The following is a 23,298-nucleotide window of genomic DNA, read 5'->3' on the forward strand; positions in this document are numbered from 1 at the left end:
CCTATCAAACCTTTTAAATCATTTAAAAACATCCAAGACAAAGCAGCCCGCTTGATTGGCACCCCATCCACCACCTTAAACATTCACTCCCTCCACCACCGGCGCACCGTGGCTGCAGTGTGTACCAAATTAAAAAGCAGAACCACAAGGGTAATAATCTCTGGATTATTACCTGAGCCACGAGCAAATTTGGCTAGGACAAATAAAATTAGAGAGTTAAATGCGTGGCTCAAAGACTGGTGTGGGAGAAATGGGTTTTGCTTCCTGGGACACTGGCACCAGTACTGGGGCAGGAGGGAGCTGCTCCATTGGGACGGGCTTCACTTGGCCAGTGCTGGGACTAGAGTCCTGGCGGATCATATAACTAGGGCTGTAGAGAGGGCTTTAAACTAACTAGTGGGGGGGGGAGGTTCCTAGAGAGCAAATAATAAAAATGACAACAGAGAAGGTCATAGACTTAGGTAGCAGTGGGAAAATTAAAAACCAGAGCGTGTCAGGAAGGGGCAGAAGGTATGGAGTAAAAGGTAAAGTAATAAAAAGGGCAAAAGCAGGAACTAAGTGTCACAAAACATCTTTGAAAGTTCTCTATCTGAATGCACGTAGCATTCGTAACAAAATAGACGAGTTAATGGCACAAATAACTACATATGGGTATGATCTTGTGGCCATTACATGGCTGCAGGGTGACAATGCCTGGGAATTAAACATACCAGGTTGTTTAACGATCAGGAAGGACAGGCAGGAAGGAAGGGGAGGTGGGGTGGCTATGTTAATAAAGGAAGGAATCACTGTAATACAGAGAAATGATATTGGGTCAAAAGATCAGGACAATGAAACAGTTTGGGTGGAGGTAAGGAATAATAAGGGGGAAAAAACACTAGTGGGCGTAGTCTATAGGCCTCCGAACAGTTGCAACTCTGTTGGACGGAGTATCAATCAGGAAATAGTTGAGGCTTGTAATAAGGGAACATCTATAATTATGGGGGGTTTTAACTATCATATTAATTGGACAAATCAAATTGGGCAGGGCTGCCTTGAGGATGAGTTCATTGAGTGTATTAGGGATGGGTTTCTTGAGCAGTATGTAACTGAACCGACCAGGGGGCAAGCAACCTTAGATCTGGTCCTGTGTAACGAGACAGGATTAATTAAAAATGTCCTAGTAAAGGATCCCCTTGGAATGAGTGACCATAACATGGTTGAATTCCATATTCAATTAGAGGGTGAGAAGATTGGATCTCAAACAAGCGTGCTAAGCTTGAATAAAGGAGACTATGAAGGTACGAGAGCGGAATTGAGTTGAGTGGATTGGGAAAATAGATTAAAGGGTAAGACGATACATGATCAGTGGTGTACATTTAAGGAGTTATTTTACAACTTCCAAAAAAAATATATTCCACTGAGAAGAAAAGGGTGTAAAAGAAAAGACAGCCATCCGTGGCTAAGTAAAGAAATTAAGGATAGTATTCGACTAAAAACAAGGGCATATAAGGTAGCCAAATCTAGTGGGAGGATAGAGGATTGGGAAAACTTTAAAAGACAGCAAAAAATAACAAAAAGATTGATTAAGAAAGGGAAGATAGATTATGAAAGTAAATTAGCAAAAAATATAAAAACAGATAGTAAGAGTTTTTGTAGTTATATAAAAAGAAAAAGGGTGGCTAAAGTAAATGTTGGTTCCTTAGAGGATGAGACCGGGAAATTAATGGTGGGGAATATGGAGATGGCAAAAACACTGAATGAATATTTTATATCAGTCTTTACAGTAGAAGACACTAAGAATATCCCAACACTGGACAAACAGGGGGCTATAGGGGGGGGGGGGAAGAGCTAAACACGATCAAAATCACTAAGGAAGTGGTACTCGGTAAAATAATGGGACTCAAGGCGGATAAATCACCTGGACCTGATGGCTTACATCCTAGGGTCTTGTGGGAAGTGGCGGTAGGGATTGTGGATGCATTGGTAATAATTTTCCAAAACTCCCTGGACTCAGCAAAGGTCCCGGCAGACTGGAAAACTGCTAATGTAACACCCTTATTTAAAAAGGGCAGTAGGCAGAAGGCTGGAAACTATAGACCGGTTAGCCTAACATCTGTGGTAGATAAAATTTTGGAGTCCATTATTAAGGAGACAGTAACAGGACATTTGGATAATCATAATTTAATAGGACAAAGTCAGCATGGTTTTATGAAGGGGAAGTCATGTTTGACAAATTTGCTGGAGTTCTTTGAGGAAGTAACATATAGGGTGGATAAAGGGGAACCAGTGGACGTAGTGTATTTAGACTTCCAAAAGGCATTTGACAAGGTGCCACACAAAAGATTATTGCTTAAGATAAAAAATCACGGGATTGGGGGTAATATTCTGGCATGGATAGAGGATTGGCTATCTAACAGAAGGCAGAGAGTTGGGATAAATGGTTCATTCTCAGACTGGCAATCAGTAACTAGTGGTGTTCCGCAGGGGTCAGTGCTGGGTCCCCAACTCTTTACAATCTATATTAACGATTTGGAGGAGGGGACCGAGTGTAACATATCAAAGTTTGCAGATGATACTAAGATGGGAGGGAAAGTAGTGAGCGAGGAGGACATAAAAAACCTGCAAGGGGACATAGACAGGCTAAGTAAGTGGGCAGAGATTTGGCAGATGGAATACAATACTGGAAAGTGAGAGGTTATGCACTTTGGCAGGAAAAATCGTAGAGCAAGTTATTATCTTAATGGCAAGAAACTGGAAAGTACTGAAGTACAAAGGGATCTGGGGGTCCTGGTGCACGAAACTCAAAAGGTTAGTATGCAGGTGCAGCAAGTGATTAAGAAGGCCAATGGAATGTTGGCTTTCTGCTAGGGGGATAGAATATAAAAATAGGGAGGTATTGCTTCAGTTGTACAAGGTGTTGGTGAGACCGCACCTGGAATACTGCGTACAGTTTTGGTGTCCATACTTAAGAAAGGACATACTTGCTCTCGAGTCAGTACAAAGAAGGTTCACTCGGTTAATCCCGGGGATGAGGGAATGGACATATGAGGAGAGATTGAGTAGATTGGGACTCTACTCATTGGAGTTCAGAAGAATGAGAGGCGATCTTATTGAAACATATAAGATTATGAAGGGGTTGGATCGGGTGGATGCAGGGAGGATGTTCCAGATGATGGGTGAAACTAGAACTAGGGGGCATAGTCTTAGAATAAGGGGCTGCTCTTTCAAAACTGAGATGAGGAGGAACTACTTCACTCAGAGGGTGGTAGGTCCATGGAATATGCTGCCCCAAAAAGCTGTAGAAGCTACATCATTACATAAATTTAAAACAGAAATAGACAGTTTCCCAGAAGTAAAGGGAATTAAGGGTTACGGGAAGCGGACAGGAATTTGGACATGAGCCTAGGTTCGGATTGGTCATGGCCCTGTGGGTAGCGGAGCGGGCCCAGGGGCCGTGTAGCCTGATCCTGCTCCTGTTTCGTGTCTAATTCTGTTAGATTCAGGAGATGGTTCTGTGATAGTGGATTGACGGTTAGGATCAGATCAGCCATGATCTTATTGAATGGCGGAGCAGGCTCGAGGGGCCGATTGGCCTACTCCTGCTCCTATTTCTTATGTTCTTATCTACAAGATGCACTGCAGCAACTCGCCAAGGCTTCTTCGGCAGCACCTCCCAAACCTGCGACCTCCACCACCTAGAAGGACAAGGGCAGCAGGTGCATGGGAACACCACCACCTCCAAGTTCCCCTCCAAGTCTCTCACACCATCCTGACTTGGAAATATATCGGCCGATCCTTCATCATCGCTGGGTCAAAATCCTGGAACTCCCTCCCTAACAGCACTGTGGGAGCACCTTCACCACACGGGACTGCAGCGGTTCAAGGCGGCGGCTCACCACCACCTTCTCACGGGGCGACTAGGGATGGGCAATAAATGCTGGCCTTGCCAGCGACGCCCACATCCCATAAAAACAAATAATAAAAAACACCTCCATCAGATCACCCCTCAACCTTCTACACTCGAGGGAACACAAGCCTAGTCTGTGCAACCTGTCCTCGTGATTTAACCCTCTAATAACCCGGTGTGTCTTCCCCTTCCAGTGCTGATCTGCAATGCTTGGCCTCAGTTGCCGACCTGCGTCCTCCTCTGAAGTGCTCCGTTATTTCCAGCGAAGGGCCGATCCTTTCTGTCAGCTCCAATCTGACCCCGATGGCAACTGCATCTTCCTTCTGCCCACCCCACCTCAAAAAATGACTTTCACCACCTCAGGACGTCCCAAAGCGCTTTACAGCCAATGAAGGACTTTCTGAAGTGTGGTCACTGTTGTAATGTGGGAAACACGGTAGCCAATTAGCGCAGAGCAAGCTCCCACAAACAGCGATGTGATAATGACCGGGTCATCTGTTCTGGTGATGTTGGTAGACGGATAAATATTGGCCAGGACACCGGGGAGAACTCCCCCCTGCTCTTCTTCGAAATTGAGGCTGTGGGATCTTTTACATCCACCTCAGAGGGCAGACGGGGCCTCGGTTTAACGTCTCATCCGAAAGACGGCACCTGCGACAGTGCGGCGCTCCCTCAGTACCGCCCCTCCGACAGTGCGGCGCTCCCTCAGTACCGCCCCTCCGACAGTGCGGCGCTCCCTCAGTACCGCCCCTCCGACAGTGCGGCGCTCCCTCAGTACCGCCCCTCCGACAGTGCGGCGCTCCCTCAGTACCGCCCCTCCGACAGTGCGGCCCTCCCTCAGTACCGCCCCTCCGACAGTGCGGCGCTCCCTCAGTACCGCCCCTCCGACAGTGCGGCGCTCCCTCAGTACCGCCCCTCCGACAGTGCGGCGCTCCCTCAGTACCGCCCCTCCGACAGTGCGGCGCTCCCTCAGTACCGCCCCTCCGACAGTGCGGCGCTCCCTCAGTACCGCCCCTCCGACAGTGCGGCGCTCCCTCAGTACCGCCCCTCCGACAGTGCGGCGCTCCCTCAGTACCGCCCCTCCGACAGTGCGGCGCTCCCTCAGTACCGCCCCTCCGACAGTGCGGCGCTCCCTCAGTACCGCCCCTCCGACAGTGCGGCGCTCCCTCAGTACCGCCCCTCCGACAGTGCGGCGCTCCCTCAGTACCGCCCCTCCGACAGTGCGGCGCTCCCTCAGTACCGCCCCTCCGACAGTGCGGCGCTCCCTCAGTACCGCCCCTCCGACAGTGCGGCGCTCCCTCAGTACCGCCCCTCCGACAGTGCGGCGCTCCCTCAGTACCGCCCCTCCGACAGTGCGGCGCTCCCTCAGTACCGCCCCTCCGACAGTGCGGCGCTCCCTCAGTACCGCCCCTCCGACAGTGCGGCGCTCCCTCAGTACTGCCCCTCCGACAGTGCGGTGCCCCCTCAGTACTGCCCCTCCGACAGTGCGGCGCTCCCTCAGTACCGCCCCTCCGACAGTGCGGCGCTCCCTCAGTACTGCCCCTCCGACAGTGCGGCGCTCCCTCAGTACTGCCCCTCCGACAGTGCGGTGCCCCCTCAGTACTGCCCCTCCGACAGTGCGGCGCTCCCTCAGTACCGCCCCTCCGACAGTGCGGCGCTCCCTCAGTACTGCCCCTCCGACAGTGCGGCGCTCCCTCAGTGCTGCCCGCTCTCTCGGGCCGGGGATCCGGGCCTTGACTCCCTCACTTACCTCGAAGGGATTCACCGGCGCGTCGGTGGAGCGAGACATGTCGGCCCGAGCCGGGGGCTGGAGTTAGCGGGAGAGGGCGCAGCCCCGGGCCGGGGACAGTGAGCGGGAGGCCCCGGGCAGTCAGTGAGCGGGAGGCCCCGGGCCGGTGGAGCTGGAGCGGGAGCCGGGGGATGGTGAGAGCCGCTTCACCTCAGGTAGCGCCGGGCTCGAGCGACCGGGCCAGACCCCGCCCACCGAGCGAGAGACTCCGCCCACAGTGAGAGACCCCGCCCACAGAGACCACGCCCAGCGATCGAGACCCCGCCCCCGCCCTCTCCAGAAGGGTAAATGATCCCCGACCCCTGACCTCGGCCAATTGCCCACCGACCCCCCTCCCCCTACCCCCTACCCCCTACCCCCACCCTCTGACAGCTGGTGAATTTTATTCATTTCTTTGAGTGTTTCTGATCCGAGGGGTTTGTGAAAGGGAGAGTCACCCGCTGGGAGAGGCAGATGCTGGGAGAGTACCCGCTTGGAGAGCACCCGCTGGGAGGAGCACCCGCTAGGATGAGCACCCACTGGGAGAGGCACCCGCTGGGAGAGCACCCGCTCGGAGAGGCATATGCTGGGAGAGCACCCGCTAGGACAGGCACCCACTGGGAGAGCACCCGCTGGGACAGGCACCCGCTGGGAGAGCACCCGCTGGGAGAGGCACCCGCTGGGAGAGCACCCGCTGGGAGAGGCACCCGCTGGGAGAGGCACTGCTAGAAGAGGCACCCGCTGGGAAAGTCACCACTGATGGAGGCACCCGCTGGGAGAGCACCCACTGGGAGAGGCACCCGCTGAGAGAGCACCCACTGGGAGAGACACCGCTGGGAGAGGCACCCGCTTGCAGAGGGACCCGCTGGGCGAGTCACCGCTGGGAGAGCACCCGCTGGGAGCTTCACCCGCTGGGAGAGGCACCCGCTGGGAGCTTCACCCGCTGGGAGAGGCACCCGCTGGGAGAGCACCCGCTGGGAGAGCACCCGCTGGGAGAGGCACCCGCTGGGAGAGGCACCCGCTGGGAGAGCACCCGCTGGAAGAGGCACTCGCTGGGGAGCACCCACTGGCGAGGCACCCGCTTGGAGAGTCACCGCTGGGAGAGTCAGCGCTGGGAGAGTCAGCGCTGGGAGAGTCACCGCTGGGAGGGCACCCGCTGGGAGAGTCACCACTGGGAGAGCACCCACTGGCGAGGCACCCGCTTGGAGAGTCACCGCTGGGAGAGTCAGCGCTGGGAGAGTCAGCGCTGGGAGAGGCACCCGCTGGGAGAGTCACCGCTGGGAGGGCACCCGCTGGGAGCGTCACCCGCTGGGAGCGTCACCCGCTGGGAGAGGCACCCGCTGGGAGCGTCACCCGCTGGGAGAGTCACCCGCTGGGAGAGCACCCGCTGGGAGAGCACCCGCTGGGAGAGGCCCCGCTGGGAGAGGCACCCGCTGGGAGAGTCACCCGCTGGGAGAGGCCCCGCTGGGAGAGGCACCCGCTGAGAGAGGCACCCGCTGGGAGAGTCACCCGCTGGGAGAGTCACCCGCTGGGAGAGTCACCCGCTGGGAGAGTCACCCGCTGGGAGAATCACCCGCTGGGAGAATCACCCGCTGGGAGAATCACCCGCTGGGAGAGCACCCGCTGAGAGAGCACCCACTGAGAGAGCGTGGAGACCCCCCCAACAATCTGCAGGATCAGGGGGCAGCTGTAGGATGGGGAAGGAAAAAATACGTGCAGGCTAACAACATTTAGTGAGATTTATTTTCCTGGTTAAAGAATACACAGAAGCCAAAAGTTACAGCAAGATCCTGGAAGAGCACAACTTGGAAACAGGAGCACAGTGAGTTCACAAGGCCGTTAGTTGGAATGATTCTTCTCTCTGAGTCTGACTGTGGGGGTAAGTGATGCCACATTCTCACGAGAGGATTATTACCTGGATTTCTACGGGCAGAGCAATGTTGCCTCTGGTCGGTGTGAATTTCAGCTCACACAGGGAGTACAGAACCATCCTCAGACCCAAGGATTGCAGGGGAGTCCCAGCCTTCACATTCAGTCCAAGGGCTTGAAGTCAGCAGCATCAGTCACCCGGGAACAGCAGCACAAAACGCGGGGACAGTGAGGTGCTGCCTTGCAAACCGCTTTCTGCTCGGACCCCGAATTTCTCATTCCTCATTTGGGCAGCGAATCTTTCCCCGTCGCTCCCTGCACTGGGAAATATGTACATGGCCCCCTCCCTCTCCTTTGGGTCTGTATTACAAGCCCCCCAGGGTATTTATTGGAACAGCGGAGGGCTGGAGGCTGAACATTCCAGCCTCGTCACAACCAGGGTCTCAATCAGCCCACCTCCTGACCCCTAACCCCAAGCGCCTGACCCCCAATCCGCCCCTCCTGACCCCTGGACCCGCTCCTCCTGCCCACCCAACCTGCTCCTCGTGGCCCCTGACCCCGCTCCTCCTGACCCCCTGACCCAGCTCCTCCTGACATACAGCCCCATCCTCCTGACCCCCGAACCCGCTCCTCCTGACCCCCGAACCCGCTCCTCCTGACCCCCGAACCCGCTCCTCCTGACCCCCTGAACCCGCTCCTCCTGACCCACTGACCCAGCTCCTCCTGACATACAGCCCCATCCTCCTGACCCCCGAACCCGCTCCTCCTGACCCCCTGAACCCGCTCCTCCTGACCCCCTGAACCCGCTCCTCCTGACCCCTGAACCCGCTCCTCCTGACCCCCTGAACCCGCTCCTCCTGACCCCCTGAACCCGCTCCTCCTGACCCCCTGAACCCGCTCCTCCTGACCCCCTGAACCCGCTCCTGACATACAGCCCCATCCTCCTGACCCCCGAACCCGCTCCTCCTGACCCCCTGAACCCGCTCCTCCTGACCCCCTGAACCCGCTCCTCCTGACCCCCTGAACCCGCTCCTCCTGACCCCCTGAACCCGCTCCTGACATACAGCCCCATCCTCCTGACCCCCGAACCCGCTCCTCCTGACCCCCGAACCCGCTCCTCCTGACCCCCGAACCCGCTCCTCCTGAGCCCCCAGTCGAAGGGGAAGAGTGCAAAGATACAGAAACAGTAACGCCGCCTCCGTCAGACTGTTAGTCAGTCTGCAAATCCTCCTGTACTTCACACCGTGAAAACAACAGCAAAAGCAGAGATATATCGGGACAGATAGACATAGACAGAGACACTGTGAGCTCGCTGTAATACAACGGGCGGTGGACAGGGTAGAGCTGCAATCGCCGAGGGTTAGTCCTGGAGCTGGGAGCGGTCCGGAGCCTCCGTCAGCAGGCCCTGCTTCTGTTGGTGAATGGGTCTGAAGGCGAGCAGAGGCGGTCGATCCACCATCACAATGAATCCGTAGGTCAGTTTAATATCTGCTTTGGAACTCGTGACAATCTGGAACTTCCTTAAAATCTGCAGGGGGGAAAAAACACACAAAATAGGTTTGATGGCAGCTCATCAGTTAAAGTGATGCCGATTGTAGCTGAATAGTTCAAGAGGTGGGTTGGGGGGGGGGGTGGGTGAGTGCTGCGCCTGATCTGTGCTGAGTTAGTGGATCCCAGCCAGGTGGCAGTAAGGACCCCCTGGGCTTAGGAGGGACTCTACTCCTGATCGCCTACACAGGATGGGGTTCTGCTGTGATGACCCCCATGGGCAAATGTCCCCGGAAAACTGTTGAGGGTGAAGGAGGAGAGGCCCGAGGGAGGAGAGGAGCTTTAGTGAGGGAGGCGATGGGGGCAAGGAAATAGTGATGCCAGCATTGTCGATAGGTGAAGGGCGAAGAGTAGAGCTAAAGGGAGTCGAGGTGCGGATCAGCCACGATCGAACAGAATGGTGGAACGGGCTTGAGGGGCTGAATGGCCTCCTCCTCCTTCTTTGTTCCGAAGATTCACCAGACCGATACCTGGGATGGCAGGAATGACGTATGAGGAGAGATTGGGTCGATTGGCCTTATACTCGCTGGAGTTTAGAAGAATTGAGAGGGGATCTCATTGAAACTTATAAAATTCTAACAGGACTGGACAGACTAGATGCAGGAAGGATGTTCCCGATGGCGGGGGAGTCCAGAACCAGGGGTCACAGTCTAAGGATAAGGGGTAAGCCAATTCGGACAGGGATGAGGAGAAATTTCTTCACCCAGAGAGTGGTGAACCTGTGGAATTCTCTACCACAGAAGGCAGTGGAGGCCAATTCATTAAATATATTCAAGAAGGAGTTGGATATATTTCTTAAGGCTAAAGGGATCAAGGGATATGGGGAGAAGGCAGGGACAGGGGACTGAATTTGGATGATCAGCCATGATCTCATTAAATGGTGGAACAGGCTCAAGGGGCCGAATGGCCTACTCCTGCTCCTATCTTCGATGTTTCTATGTTCCATTCCCGGGCAGAGGTGGGAGCTGTTGCTTCGATTTGGGAGGGGCAGAGAGACGATAGCTCACTGGGAGGGCAGTCCCTGACCAGTACCTGGTCCAGGTGGGCATCCTTCCGCGGTCAACCTGGACCTGGACGCCAGCAGCTCGGAGACTGTGGGCTAGTGGGGGGGGGGTGCATCTGCTCTCTGAGCACTCCGGGTGGGGGGGGGGGGGTGAGTGGGGGCAACTGGTTCGATTCCCAGCGGGGAACTCACGTGGATTAGAAAGAGTCCGATTTCTGTCTCTGCAATTCTGCGTCCAATACATTGCCGCACCCCGAACCCAAAGGACAAGGCCTGGAAATAGTTCCTGTCGCTGTTAAGCCACCTGCCCGGGTTGTACCTCTCGGGCTCAGGGAAGATGTCCGGGCTCCTGCCCAACGAGTAAATTCCCACCTGCACCACAGTCTGAGGAAAGAGAGAGAGAGAGAGAGAGAGAGAGAGAGAGGGGACATCAAATACATCAACTCCTGCAACACCATCTTCAATACTTTTCTTTAAAGAAAGACTCCCATTTCTCCAGCGCCTTTCACAAACTCAGGACGTCCCAAAGCGCTTCACAGCCAATGAAGTACTTTTTTGAAGTGTGGTCACTGTTGTAATGTAGGAAACGCGGCAGCCAATTTGCACACAGCAAGCTCCCACAAACAGCAATGTGATCATGACCAGATCATCTGTTTTTTCAGTGATGTTGATTGAGGGATAAATATTGGCCCCAGGACATCAGAGAACTCCCCCTGCTCTTCGAAATAGTGGCCGTGGGATCTTTTACATCCACCTGAGGGGGCAGACGGGGCCTCGGTTTAACGTCTCATCCGAAAGACGACACCTCCGACAGTGCAGCACTCGCTCAGTACCGACCCACCGACGGTGCAGCGCTCCCTCAGTACCGCCCCTCCGACAGTGCGGCGCTCCCTCAGTACCGCCCCTCCGACAGTGCGGCGCTCCCTCAGTACCCGCCTCTCCGACAGTGCGGCGCTCCCTCAGTACCCGCCCCTCCGACAGTGCGGCGCTCCCTCAGTACCGCCCCTCCGACAGTGCGGCGCTCCCTCAGTACCGCCCCTCCGACAGTGCGGTGCTCCCTCAGTACCGCCCCTCCGACAGTGCGGCGCTCCCTCAGTACCGCCCCTCCGACAGTGCGGCGCTCCCTCAGTACTGCCCCTCCGACAGTGCGGCGCTCCCTCAGTACCGCCCCTCCGACAGTGCGGCGCTCCCTCAGTACCGCCCCTCCGACAGTGCGGCGCTCCCTCAGTACTGCAGTGGGAGTGTTGGCCTGGATTTTGTGCTCAAGTCCCTGGAGTGGGATTTGAACCCACAACCTTCTGATCCAGAGGCACGAGCGCTACCTACTGGGCCACGGCTGACACTGCCCATTAACTCAAAGGTCACTTTTAATGAACCAAGTTCGTGTAAGTTATTCGGAGAGTCCGACTTAGAACAAGCTGCAGCAGATGCCGGGAATCTGCGAGGGAGTGTGACCACGGTTTAAGGCTGATGTCTGAGAGTCAGAGTCCGAGGGCCGGACTGGACTTACCCCGGCTGGAATCTGGTAGTTCTGCAGGACGATGTCCCTGATCGGGTAGCGTTGGAGAGTGACACCGATGGGGTACAGCCTGAGAAATAAAACAGGAGAGATTGAGTCGATCGGGCCGATACTCTCTGGAGTTTAGAAGAATGAGAGGTGATCTCATTGAAACATACAAGATTCTGAGGGGGATTGACAGGGTAGATGCTGAGAGGCTGTTTCCCCCTGGCTGGAGAGTCTAGAACCAGGGGCATAGTCTCAGGATAAGGGGTCGGCCATTGAGGACTGAGATGAGGAGGAATTTCTTCACTCAGAGGGCGGTAAATCTTTGGAATTCTCTGCCCCAGAGGGCTGTGGAGGCTCAGTCGTTGAGTATATTCAAGGCTGAGATCGAGAGATTTTTGGACTCTCGGGGAATCGAGGGATATGGGGATCGGGCGGGAAAGTGGAGTTGAGGTCGATGATCAGCCGTGATCTTATTGAATGGCGGAGCAGGCTCGAGGGGCCGAATGGCTAACTCCCGCTCCTGGATCTTATGAGTTTGTAGCTAGGACCCAGAGACCATCAAATGTACACGGACTCGGGCTGGGGGACAGGGTCAGTGGGGGCCACCCACCCTTGCACCTGTCATCAGACTATTCAACTATAGCGTGCCTCACAGCCAGGGAACACTCCGTTCTCATCTGGTATCTACACCCACATTTTCCAGCAGGGGTCACTGGACAGTGATCAGGAGCAGGAACCCTGGCTGATTTCCCCTCTCTCTAACCCAGGGGTCACTGGACAGTGATCAGGAGCAGAAACCCTGGCTGATTTCCCATCTCTCTCTAACCCAGGGGTCACTGGACAGTGATCAGGAGCAGGAACCCTGGCTGATTTCCCCTCTCTCTAACCCAGGGGTCACTGGACAGTGATCAGGAGCAGGAACCCTGGCTGATTTCCCCTCTCTCTAACCCAGGGGTCACTGGACAGTGATCAGGAGCAGGAACCCTGGCTGATTTCCCTTCTCTCTAACCCAGGGGTCACTGGACAGTAGCGAATGAATAATTTAAAAGTCCGTTTACCGTAAAGTTTCCTTGATGGCTCCTCTGAGGAGTGGGACGGAACGCAGTAATTTACCCACGTCCCCTCGGGCCTCCTTGTATGCCGCAGTGACCTCATCGCGAAGCGCGCTTTGGATGCTCGGATTGCGCGCGAGCTCGAAGAGCGTGAAGAGGATGCTGTGCGCTGTCTGGAAAGGAAGAAATATATGATGGCTGAACTTTACCCACAAACACCCGCCCTCCCCCACCCAACCAATACTGCCGGCACTGAGGGGAACCAGTGGGTCGGAGGTAGTGAGGTGGTGTTGGGGGTCAGAGGTCGTGAGGTGGTGTTGGGGGGGTTCAGTGAGCGACAGGTGGGTCAGAGGTCGTGTTGGGGGTCAGTGAGCGGCAGGTGGGTCGGAGGTCGTGTTGGGGGTCAGTGAGCGACAGTGGGTCGGAGGTCGTGTTGGGGATCAGTGAGCGACAGTGGGTCGGAGGTCGTGAGGTTGTGTTGGGAGGTCAGTGAGCGACTGGGTCGGAGGTCGTGAGGCGGTGTTGGGGGGTCGGAGGTCGTGGGGTTGTGTTGGGGGGTCAGCGAGCGACAGTGGGTCGGAGGTCATGAGGCGGTGTTGGGGTCAGTGAGCGACAGTGGGTCGGAGGTCGTGAGGCGGTGTTGGGGGTCAGTGAGCGACAGTGGGTCGGAGGTCGTGAGGCGGTGTTGGGGGTCAGTGAGCGGTCAGTTTGGCAGCAGTTGGTCACTGAAAGTGGGGAAATCAGAGTTCAATTTAAAACCGGCTTCACACTGTTAGGAACAGGAGGAGGACATTCAGCCCCGCAAGCCTGTTCTACTGGGACTGAGAGTGCAAGCCGGAGTGGGGAGGGGGTTTGGGGAGGGGGTGCGGGCGATTTGTGTAAATCTATCACCGACATCACTCAGCACTCACCGTGTCGACACTCCCGACCATCAGCTCGGTGGTGTTGGCTTTGATAATGTCCAGCGGGAGCTTGGAGTGAAGCAGGAGCTCAGTGAGGATCCCCGAGTACTGCCGCTGAGCTTCCGGAACATTCCTCACCTTCTGGGCCAGCTGCTGGATACAGTGGTCCGCTGGAGGCATAACACAGAGCAGGGTGACCGAGGGCCCAGCGCGCAATTGGGCCTCCACTTTAATTCTGCCCTCCCTCCCCTCACTGGGGGAGGGGCTCCGGCCGGGGGCGCCTCGCCGAGGAGCTGTCCCTTACACCCGGGCCCAGACGGGGAGCGGCAGTGGGCTATTTGACCAGGGGGTCCATCACAGCAGCCCAAACCAGTTCACACCCGCGCAGTAGGAACTCTGGGCGTGGGGGGGGGGGGGGGGGGGGGGGTTTCCCCAGCCTAGCTCAGGGCACTGAGGTCTATGGGCACAGAATGGGGGACGGACCCTCGGCCCAGCCTGTCTGCGTGGTGCGGTATCGCCCCAGGCGGCGATATGTCCCAGCGACACTGCTCTCCGGCTCACCCCATCCCCTCATCGGGCCCTGAGGGTCCGCTCCCACCTCCTATGTAAACAATTCCGTGACGCCTTGAACGGGCCCGTCGGACGCGGACTGACTTGGCTTGTGGTCCCCACTCACCGTGCTCGAAGAGGTGGTCCCAGGCCGCCACGTGGTCCCGCCAGGCCTTCATATCCAGCCACTTTGCCGGCTTCAGCGGCAGGTACAGCAGCGGGATGGTCGTCTGCAACATCTCCTCCACAGCCTCGATAAACTGTTCCGAACTGGGACAGACGCGGTCCCCAAACAGGCCCAGCCGCTCCCCATAGAGCAAGTGGAAACTGGCTAGAAATAGAGACAGACCGTGAGATATAACCCGGGTAAAGGACACGCCGTGAGATATAACCCGGGTAAAGGACGCACCGTGGGATATAACCCGGGTAAAGGACGCACCGTGAGATATAACCCGGGTAAAGGACACACCGTGGGATATAACCTGGGTAAAGGGATCAGGGGTCAGAGATTTGAGTCTAGGGTCGCATGTGTGGTAAACCACTGTTATAGTTATCACTGTATATTGTTCTCACTGTTCTCACTGTCACATCACTACACGAGGTCGCCTCTTGTCGCACTGTTATACCTGGGCTGACCACCTCCGACTCCGCCCATTACCTGCCCAGGTATAAAGGTAGCTGACTGGCTAGTATTCCTCCCTGTTGGATCGGATCACCCACGAGGGTGGGCTCTGTTATTTAGCCAATAAAAACCTTCAGTTACGTTCTTAACTCGTCGCCTTTTATTGGACTAATTGATAGGCATATCAGCATGCACCCCAAATAATTCCTTCATCACAGCTGGGATGTGGGTTCCAGGAGCCCAGGCCGTCCTCTGGTACCTCACTCACATTCCACGTGCGAACCGGTTATTCAACTGCAGGGGCATCAGGGCCAGCCGCAAGACCGTCCTCCCCGAGTGCCCCCTCCCCCAGGAGTTACGGGGCAGCAATCAGGATCAGGAACCCTGACTGCTGCACCCTCACCCGCCCCCCCCCCCAGGCCGGGTACTTACACTCGAGAGCAAATCGGAAGAGGTCGGGCATGATGTTGGCCCCTGAGGCCCCGGTCCCCGCCTCCAGCCGCCGCTCGACGAGCCGGGTGAAGTCCAACGCCACCGGCTCCAGGAAGGGGGCGAACCTGCCGACCGCCGCCGGACTGATCACCTCCTTGTTCAGCACCAGCCGCTCGCTCCGCCACTCCAGGCCGTTCCTGCAAGGCAAGGCCCGGGCACGGGGTCACTCGAAGTCCTTCGACCCTTGCTCCCTCCCACCCACAACCTTTCCCAGTTTGCCCCCTTCCAAAAGGTGCCGACTCTCTCTGGGGTCCAGGTTCCACGGGCACTGCCCTCCCCCCACCCCCAGTAACTCACCCAATTGGTCCATTTTCTCCCAGACAGGGAGCGTCCTTGGATATTCTACCATGGGGATCATCGCAGATCCTGGCCTCACCCAACGTCCAGCAACCGGAGCTCAAACCAGGGCAGAGTTTACCCTCCCCTTCTGACAGTGCGGCGCTCCCTCAGTACTGCCCCTCCGACAGTGCAGTGCTCCCTCAGTACTGCCCCTCCGACAGTGCAGCGCTCCCTCAGTACTGCCCCTCCGACAGTGCGGCACTCCCTCAGTACTGCCCCTCCGACAGTGCGTCACTCCCTCAGTACCGCCCCTCCGACAGTGCGGCGCTCCCTCAGTACCGCCCCTCCGACAGTGCGGCGCTCCCTCAGTACTGCCCCTCCAACAGTACTGCCCCTCCAACAGTGCAGCGCTCCCTCAGTACTGCCCCTCCGACAGTGCGGCGCTCCCTCAGTACTGCCCCTCCGACAGTGCGGCGCTCCCTCAGTACTGCCCCTCCAACAGTACTGCCCCTCCAACAGTGCAGCACTCCCTCAGTACCGCCCCTCCGACAGTGCGGCGCTCCCTCAGTACTGCCCCTCCAACAGTACTGCCCCTCCAACAGTGCAGCACTCCCTCAGTACCGCCCCTCCGACAGTGCGGCACTCCCTCAGTACCGCCCCTCCGACAGTGCGGCGCTCCCTCAGTACTGCCCCTCCGACAGTGCGGCGCTCCCTCAGTACTGCCTCTCCGACAGTGCGGCGCTCCCTCAGTACTGCCCCTCCGACAGTGCGGCGCTCCCTCAGTACTGCCCCTCCGACAGTGCGGCGCTCCCTCAGTACTGCCTCACCGACAGTACGGCGCTCCCTCAGTACCGCCCCTCCGACAGTGCGTCACTCCCTCAGTACTGCGGTGGCGTGTCAGCCTGGATTATGAGCTCAGGTTCTGGGACTGTTGAGAGTGCTACTCACCGAGCCAAGCTGTTCTTCAGGGCCACAATGGAACCTTATCACCCGACAGCGAGACTGATCCTTAAATCACACTTTGCAATACTTAGCTCTCTCTTTGCCAGTTGTTTTTGATTAATAGACAGCTAACAGAGGCTGAAAAACACCACAGCAGGACAGGCACAAGGTACAGGTCCCATAAACACCAAAGAGTTTTCCAGCTGTGAGTGTTGCTGTGTCAAAGATTCTGAAAATACAACACAGAGTCCAGCTCGACCTCTCTCCATATCTTAAAACCCTTTCGAGAGCGTCTATCATGATTCAAATGTTGTGTTACAAAAGTAGAGAGAGAGAGAGAGAGAGAGAGAGAGAAAGGCAGGCATCTCAGTAACTGGGTTATCGCTGGGTGTGAGGGTCAACAGGAACCTGTACATTTCAGGCACCCGCTCAATAGATCCCCAGTTGCAATTAAACTCTAGATGACCAGAGAGTGGCCTCAAAGAGCTCAGCAGCCCAGCAACACATTGCACCAGAGTTATTCTCGAGTCTCACAGAACAACCACCCCACCCCCCGGTAACCCAACATAGGAGCGCCGTGTCCGCCCCCTCCCCCAGTAACACCACCCCCCCCGCGGTAGCGCCCTATCCTCACCTTCCCCCAGTACCGCCCCATGGGAGCGCCCTATCCTCACCCTCCCCCCCCCACTCCCAGAAACCTCCCTGCGGAGCGCCCTATCCTCCCCCTCCTCCCAGTACAATACAATACAATACAAATCGCTTTATTGGCATGATAAGGTACATCTTATGTTGCCAAAGCATCAAAATACATTTATGGTTGAACACATAAACGCGGTTCCATTCATACAGTGTTTAAACAGGTATATCCTTGAGTTTATAAATATATTTTCGCCTTGTTTATATATACTCTTGTCTTAGTTTACTGGTTGTCTCTCTGTTCATGGCAAGCTGTAACATAGTGTGCCGCCAGTGTTACACAGCTTCTCTCCTCCCCCAGTAGGAATGGGAGTTTTTGGTTGTCAGTCAGATTTCTGAATTCAGGGCATATTTGTGAGAATTTTTGATAGAAATTCTCTCTGATGCCCTGATATTTTCCACAGGCTGTGAGGAAGTGCATCTCTGTCTCAACTACTCCCTGACTGCAGTGAGAGCATATCCTGTCTTCTCTTGGCAGCCTGGTCTGCCTGTGTCTGCCTTTTTCGATCGCTAGGCTATGTTCGCTAAGTCTGTACCTTGTCAAGGTTCTTCTCAGTTTGTTATCCTTTACCATGGTCAGGTAATCAGCTATGTTGTATTGTCTGTTTAGGTAACCCCCATGGGAGCGCCCTATCCTCACCTTCCCCCAGTAACGCCCCATGGGAGCGCCCTATCCTCACCCTCCCCCCCCCCCCCACTCCCAGAAACCTCCCTGCGGAGCGCCCTATCCTCCCCCTCCTCCCAGTAACCCCCCATGGGAGCGCCCTATCCTCACCCTCCCCCAGTAACCCCCCCATGGGAGTGCCCTATCCTCAACCTCCCCCCCACTCCCAGAAACCCCCCCTGTGGAGCGCCCTATCCTCCCCCTCCTCCCAGTAACCCCCCATGGGAGCGCCCTATCCTCACCCTCCCCCAGTAACCTCCCATGGGAGCGCCCTATCCTCCCCCTCCCCCAGTAACCCCCCCGTGGGAGTGCCCTATCCACACCCTCCCCCCACTCCCAGTAATCCACCGTGGGAGCGCCCTATCCTCCCCCTCCCCCAGTAACCTCCCATGGGAGCGCCCTATCCTCCCCCTCCCCCAGTAGCCCCCCGTGGGAGCGCCCTATCCACACCCTCCCCCCCCACTCCCAGTAATCCACCGTAGGAGCACCCTATCCTCACCCTCCCCCAGTAAGCCCCCATGGGAGCGCCCTATCCTCACCCTCCCCCAGTAACCCCCCCCCGTGGGAGCGTTCTATCCACACCCTCCCCCCACTCCCAGTAATCCACCGTGGGAGCGCCCTATCCTCCCCCTCCCGCAGTAAGCCCCCATGGGAGCACCCTATCCTCCCCCCTCCCCCAGTAACCTCCCATGGGAGCGCCCTATCCTCACCCAGTAGCCCCCATGGGAGCGCCCTATCCACACCCTCCCCCAGTAACCCCCCCGTGGAAGCGCCCTATCCACACCCTCCCCCCACTCCCAGTAATCCACCGTGGGAGCACCCTATCCTCACCCTCCCCCAGTAAGCCCCCGTGGGAGCGCCCTATCCTCACTTACTTCAGGAAGATGCCGCACTTGTGGTTCCGATATTCCCGGTGCGCCACCCAGGCATCCAGCATCATTCTCTTCGGGAATGTCCCTTCCGCTTGAAACAGGACGGCGATGTCCTCGGGGCGAATGATGTTGACACTCTCCTTCTGTCCCAGCTTTTCCCTAGAGGACGGCACAGCAACTCGCCGTTAATTAAATGCAGTTTCCTCCACCCACCCGCCTCCTCTGTTCTCCTGCAGGCGCCGGGCTCTCGGGGGTTGCTGCACCCATGGGTGCCTCCCCCAGTGTGCCCATTCTTCATGTATAAACGCCGGTAGGACATTCAACTGCATCGGCATCGCAGCTGAGCTCAATTCCGTCCTGGCCCCGCCTGCATACTCTCGTGCTTTTTAAGCGGACGGCAATGGATCCTGTTCCGCAGTTGAATTTCCCCACCCACCCCCCTCGACTCAATTCCAACACCAGCAGGGGATGAAACCGGAGACCCCCAACCCCCCTGGTCAAGGTCACTCGGTATCACAGGGACAGTGCACTTACCCGCAGAGATATAGGAGATTAAACAGACTCGCATTTCTCCAGCGCCTTTCACCACCTCAGGACGTCCTGCAGCGCTTTACAGCCAATGAAGTACTTTTTGAAGTGTGGTCACTGTTGTAATGTAGGAAACGCGGCAGCCAATTTGCGCACAGCAAGCTCCCACAAACAGCAATGTGATAATGATCAGATCATCTGTTTTAGTGATGTTGGTTGAGGGATAAATATTGGCCCCAGGACACCGGGGAGAACTCCCCCTGCTCTTCTTCCAAGAGTGGCCGTGGGATCTTTTACGTCCACCTGAGAGAGCAGACGGGGCCTCGGTTTAACGTCTCATCTGAAAGACGGCACCTCCATCAGTGCGGCGCTCCCTCGGTACCGCCCCGCCGACGGTGCGGCGCTCCCTCGGTACCGCCCCGCCGACGGTGCGGCGCTCCCTCGCTACCGCCCCGCCGACGGTGCGGCGCTCCCTCGCTACCGCCCCGCCGACGGTGCGGCGCTCCCTCGGTACCGCCCCGCCGACGGTGCGGCGCTCCCTCGCTACCGCCCCGCCGACGGTGCGGCGCTCCCTCGCTACCGCCCCCGCCGACGGTGCGGCGCTCCCTCGGTACTGCCCCTCTGACAGTGCGGCGCTCCCTCGGTGTCGGAGGTGCCTGGCCACTATTGATCCCTTAACCAACATCACTCACACAGATGATCTGGTCATGATCACATTGCTGTTTGTGGGAGCTTGCTGTGCACAAATTGGCTGCCGTGTTTCCTACATTACAACAGTGGCTCCACTTCAAAAAGTACTTCATTGGCTGTAAAGCGTGTTGGGACGTCCTGAGGTGGTGAAAGGAGCTGGAGAAATGAGAGTTCATTTTTCCGACGCTAAGCGGAGAGTCTGACCTGTAGATGGGTCCCAGCTCGTTGAAGTTGTGCGTCATGACCAGGTGTATGTTCCTGAAGCCGTCGTTCCTCCAGAGACGGTAGAGATTCAGCCAGCCGTTGCTCCCGGTCGAGGGGATGGCCTCGTACGGTCGGGCCCCCTGCTGCTCGCCGAGCAGGCCAGCGGTCTGTCCCTCAGCCCCGGGGAGGACCGTGCGGGTGGATCCCCGAGCGGGGACCTCCCAAACCTTCCGACTCAGCCTCTTCATCGGGGACGGCATGGAGTTCTGCTCCAACTTGGGCTGCGAGTGTCTGAGGGGAGGAGTGGGTGACTGAGCCTTAAATACCAGCTGAAGCGAGCCCGGGAGAGGAGAGGGAGGCCGAGCACGTACGGTCCTATCGGATTTACGACCACAGGAGATTGGAGATGACGACAACACCCTGTGATTGCAGCTCGGCCGAGTCCTGACACCACAAGGACACCAGTGACAGCTCTGAGGGTGCAGGGACAGATTTGAGATAGTCGCTGGGGTCGAGGACACGGAGAGCCCGGGGGGGGGGGGCCTGTCTGTGTGCGGCTCTGAACGATTCCAGGCCCTCCGTCACAGCGAAGGCCATTATCCGTAACCCGCGACCCGCAGACCTGAACACAGACGTCAGCTTTGCTGCTGTTGGGACAACCTTAAACCTGCCAGTGACGCGCGGTGGGTGGTCTGAGTGAGTCACGTCGGGATGCAGCTGTGCGAGATCCCGGTCCCGAATCCAGATCTTCCTTACATGAGTCCAGCTTCGGGACCTCAGCAACACTGGTCCAGCAGCTGGTTAACCCCCGTGTATAGGAATACATTCTGGGGGCTGCCCTCCTGTGCACAGTTTTGATCTCCTTATGAGGAAGGACATACCTGCCTTAGAGGGACTGCAACGAAGGTTCACCAGATTGATTCCTGCGATGAGAGGGCTGTCCTATGATGAGAGATTGTGTAGATTGGGCCGATACTCTCTGGAGTTCAGAAGAATGAGAGGTGATCTCATTGAAACATACAAGATTCTGAGGGGGATTGACAGGGTAGATGCTGAGAGGCTGTTTCCCCCTGGCTGGAGAGTCTAGAACCAGGGGTCACAGTCTCAGGATAAGGGGTCGGCCATTGAGGACTGAGATGAGGAGGAATTTCTTCACTCAGAGGGCGGTGAATCTTTGGAATTCTCTGCCCCAGAGGGCTGTGGAGGCTCAGTCGTTGAGTATATTCAAGGCGGAGATCGATGGATTTTTGGACTCTCGGGGAATCGAGGGATATGGGGATCGGGCGGGAAAGTGAAGTTGAGGTCGAAGATCAGTCATGATCTCATTGAATGGCGGAGCAGGCTCGAAGGGCTGAATGGCCAACTCCTGCTCCCAATTCTTATGTTCGACACGTAGGTGTCCAGATCCTGACCTCATGCCCACTTGCCCTGTATTGTTTCAGGTTCTCTCGATTCCCTTTCGATCTCTCTACGGGATCCCCTGGGTGTTGTCTGTTGCTGGAGGCTGAAAATCCCTGGCCGACCAGGTTATTCCTCAATGCTCTCCCCTTTAACCCTCAAAGTAAAGTGGCTGACCGCGCACAATCAACTCCATCTGCCGCAGTTTCGCCCACTCTGCCCTTTGTAAGTTCCTGCGCCTCCCATCGACACACCTTACTGCACCTGCTGCTGCACGTCTCACACCTGCAAACCTGGATATACAGCTCTCCACTCCTTCACCCGGGTCACTGGCAAATATGGGGCGATTCGGAGGCTCTGGAACAGATCAGCGTTCCTGCTCGCCCCTTTAACCCATTAGCTAAATGTTATGTAGCGTGTCGAGAACTCGTGTGTGTGTTCAGGCCCGTCGAATCTGGGGGTCCTCGTACATGAAACACAAAAAGTTAGCATGCAGGTACAGCAAGTAATTAGGAAGGCTAATGGAATGTTAGCCCTTATTTCAAGGGGGATGGAGTATAAAAGCAGGGAAGTCCTGCTCCAACTGTACAGGGTATTGGTGAGGCCACACCTGGAGTACTGCGTACAGTTTTGGTCTCCTTATTTAAGGAGGGATATACTTGCATTGGAGGCAGTGCAGAGATGATTCACTCGGTTGATTCCAGAGATGAGGGGATTGACTTATGAAGAAAGGTTGGGCCTATACTCATTGGAGTTTAGAAGAATGAGAGGTGATCTTATTGAAACATATAAGATTCTGAGGGGGCTCGACAGGGTAGATGCAGAGAGGATGTTTCCCCTCGTGGGGGAATCTAGAACTCGGGGGCACAGTTTCAGAATAAGGGGTCGCCCATTTAAGACGGAAATGAGGAGGAATTTCTTCTCCGAGGGTGGTGAATCTGTGGAATTCTCTTCCCCAGAGAGCTGTGGAGGCTGGGCCACTGAATACATTCAAGGCAGAGATTGACGGACTTTTGAACTACAGGGGAGTCAAGGGTTATGGGGCGAGAGCGGGAGAGTGGAGTTGAGGCCAAGATTGGATCAGCCATGGTCTTATTGAATGGCGGAGCAGGCTCGAGGAGCCGATTGGCCGACTCCTGCTCCTGTTTCTTATGTTCTTACGAATCGGACAGGCTACACGTGTAGGTAAGGTCTCAGCCCCTGGCAGAGCTGCCAGAGCCCAGCGAGGGACGACATTCTGTGTCGGAGATTGGGGAGCGGGTTTGACACGGTCGGCGGTGGTTAGGGTGCTGCTTTCGGTGTGTGCGACAGGCGATCTCTCGGGAGATTGAGTGCAGCAAGCGGCGGGGCGGGTCAGCGAGCTGGGACTCCAAGACCAACACTGATCGTAAATCATCCGGGGCCAAGGGAACATCAGAACTAGGAGCAGGAGTAGGCCTTGTATCCTTCAGTAAATCTACCTTGGACAGACTTGCCCCGTCAGTCACTAATTACTGGGACTGTACTGGGGAGAGAGCAGGGATGGGACGGGAAGCACGAGCTCTCTGCCGTTTTGCACCGGACCCTGGCCCTGCAGATTGGGGTCCCGCTCACTCCAATCGTCATGTGTGAGCCCAGCTAGTGAGGGGGAAGCGGGCTATTCCACCAGGGTAGGCATCACAGTCTCCTGTCTGTGACTGCTCCTCTCCCCGTCTGGGTCTGCAACCCCTCCCTGTCTGGGTCTGCACCCCATCCCCTTTCCCCCCACCCCCCAGTGAGGAACGGCGCTGGTCTGCAGAATTGCCACCGGGGTATTCCACAGAATCCAAACAGACAGACGCCAGA

At 56.6% G+C, this 23,298-nt stretch overlaps 2 protein-coding genes across 2 annotated transcripts in view; both read right to left on the reverse strand.

Annotated features, from left to right (window-relative positions):
* The window catches only part of LOC147086390 (secretory carrier-associated membrane protein 3-like), a 31,527-nt gene extending 25,639 nt beyond the window's left edge, over positions 1–5,888 (reverse strand). The window contains exon 1 of the mRNA XM_085978464.1: positions 5,640–5,888. Within this exon, the coding sequence (XP_085834590.1) occupies positions 5,640–5,678 (39 nt within the window). The 5' untranslated portion in view covers positions 5,679–5,888. The remainder of the gene's footprint in view (positions 1–5,639) is intronic.
* A 2,757-nt stretch (positions 5,889–8,645) lies between these two features.
* On the reverse strand, positions 8,646–20,633 carry LOC147086391 (cytochrome P450 11B, mitochondrial-like). Its single transcript, XM_085978469.1, has 9 exons — positions 20,077–20,633; positions 18,658–18,813; positions 15,138–15,338; positions 14,215–14,432; positions 13,548–13,708; positions 12,643–12,809; positions 11,588–11,666; positions 10,270–10,461; positions 8,646–9,054 (listed from the first exon to the last, which is right to left on the reverse strand). The coding sequence occupies exons 1-9, from the start codon at positions 20,334–20,336 to the stop codon at positions 8,887–8,889; spliced, it is 1,602 nt and encodes a 533-aa protein (XP_085834595.1). The 5' UTR covers positions 20,337–20,633; the 3' UTR covers positions 8,646–8,886.
* Positions 20,634–23,298: the final 2,665 nt, after the last annotated feature.

Source organism: Somniosus microcephalus, unplaced genomic scaffold (assembly GCF_052327205.1).
Source record: "Somniosus microcephalus isolate GS21.2 unplaced genomic scaffold, FLI_Smic_1.0 unresolved_chr7, whole genome shotgun sequence".
Classification (NCBI taxonomy): domain Eukaryota; kingdom Metazoa; phylum Chordata; class Chondrichthyes; order Squaliformes; family Somniosidae; genus Somniosus; species Somniosus microcephalus.

What these genes read in the sequence shown, in the direction of transcription:
- LOC147086391 (XM_085978469.1), bottom strand. Translation starts at nt 20,336, where the DNA reads ATGCCGTCCCCGATGAAGAGGCTGAGTCGGAAGGTTTGGGAGGTCCCC. An exon ending in CGATTTGCTCTCGAGTGTAA is followed by an intron (nt 14,433 to 15,137) that starts GTACCCGGCCTG and finishes ATCTCACGGTCT; the next exon opens with GTCTCTATTTCTAGCCAGTT. An exon ending in TCGGACTCTTTCTAATCCAC is followed by an intron (nt 9,055 to 10,269) that starts GTGAGTTCCCCG and finishes TCCCCCCTGCAG; the next exon opens with ATTTTAAGGAAGTTCCAGAT.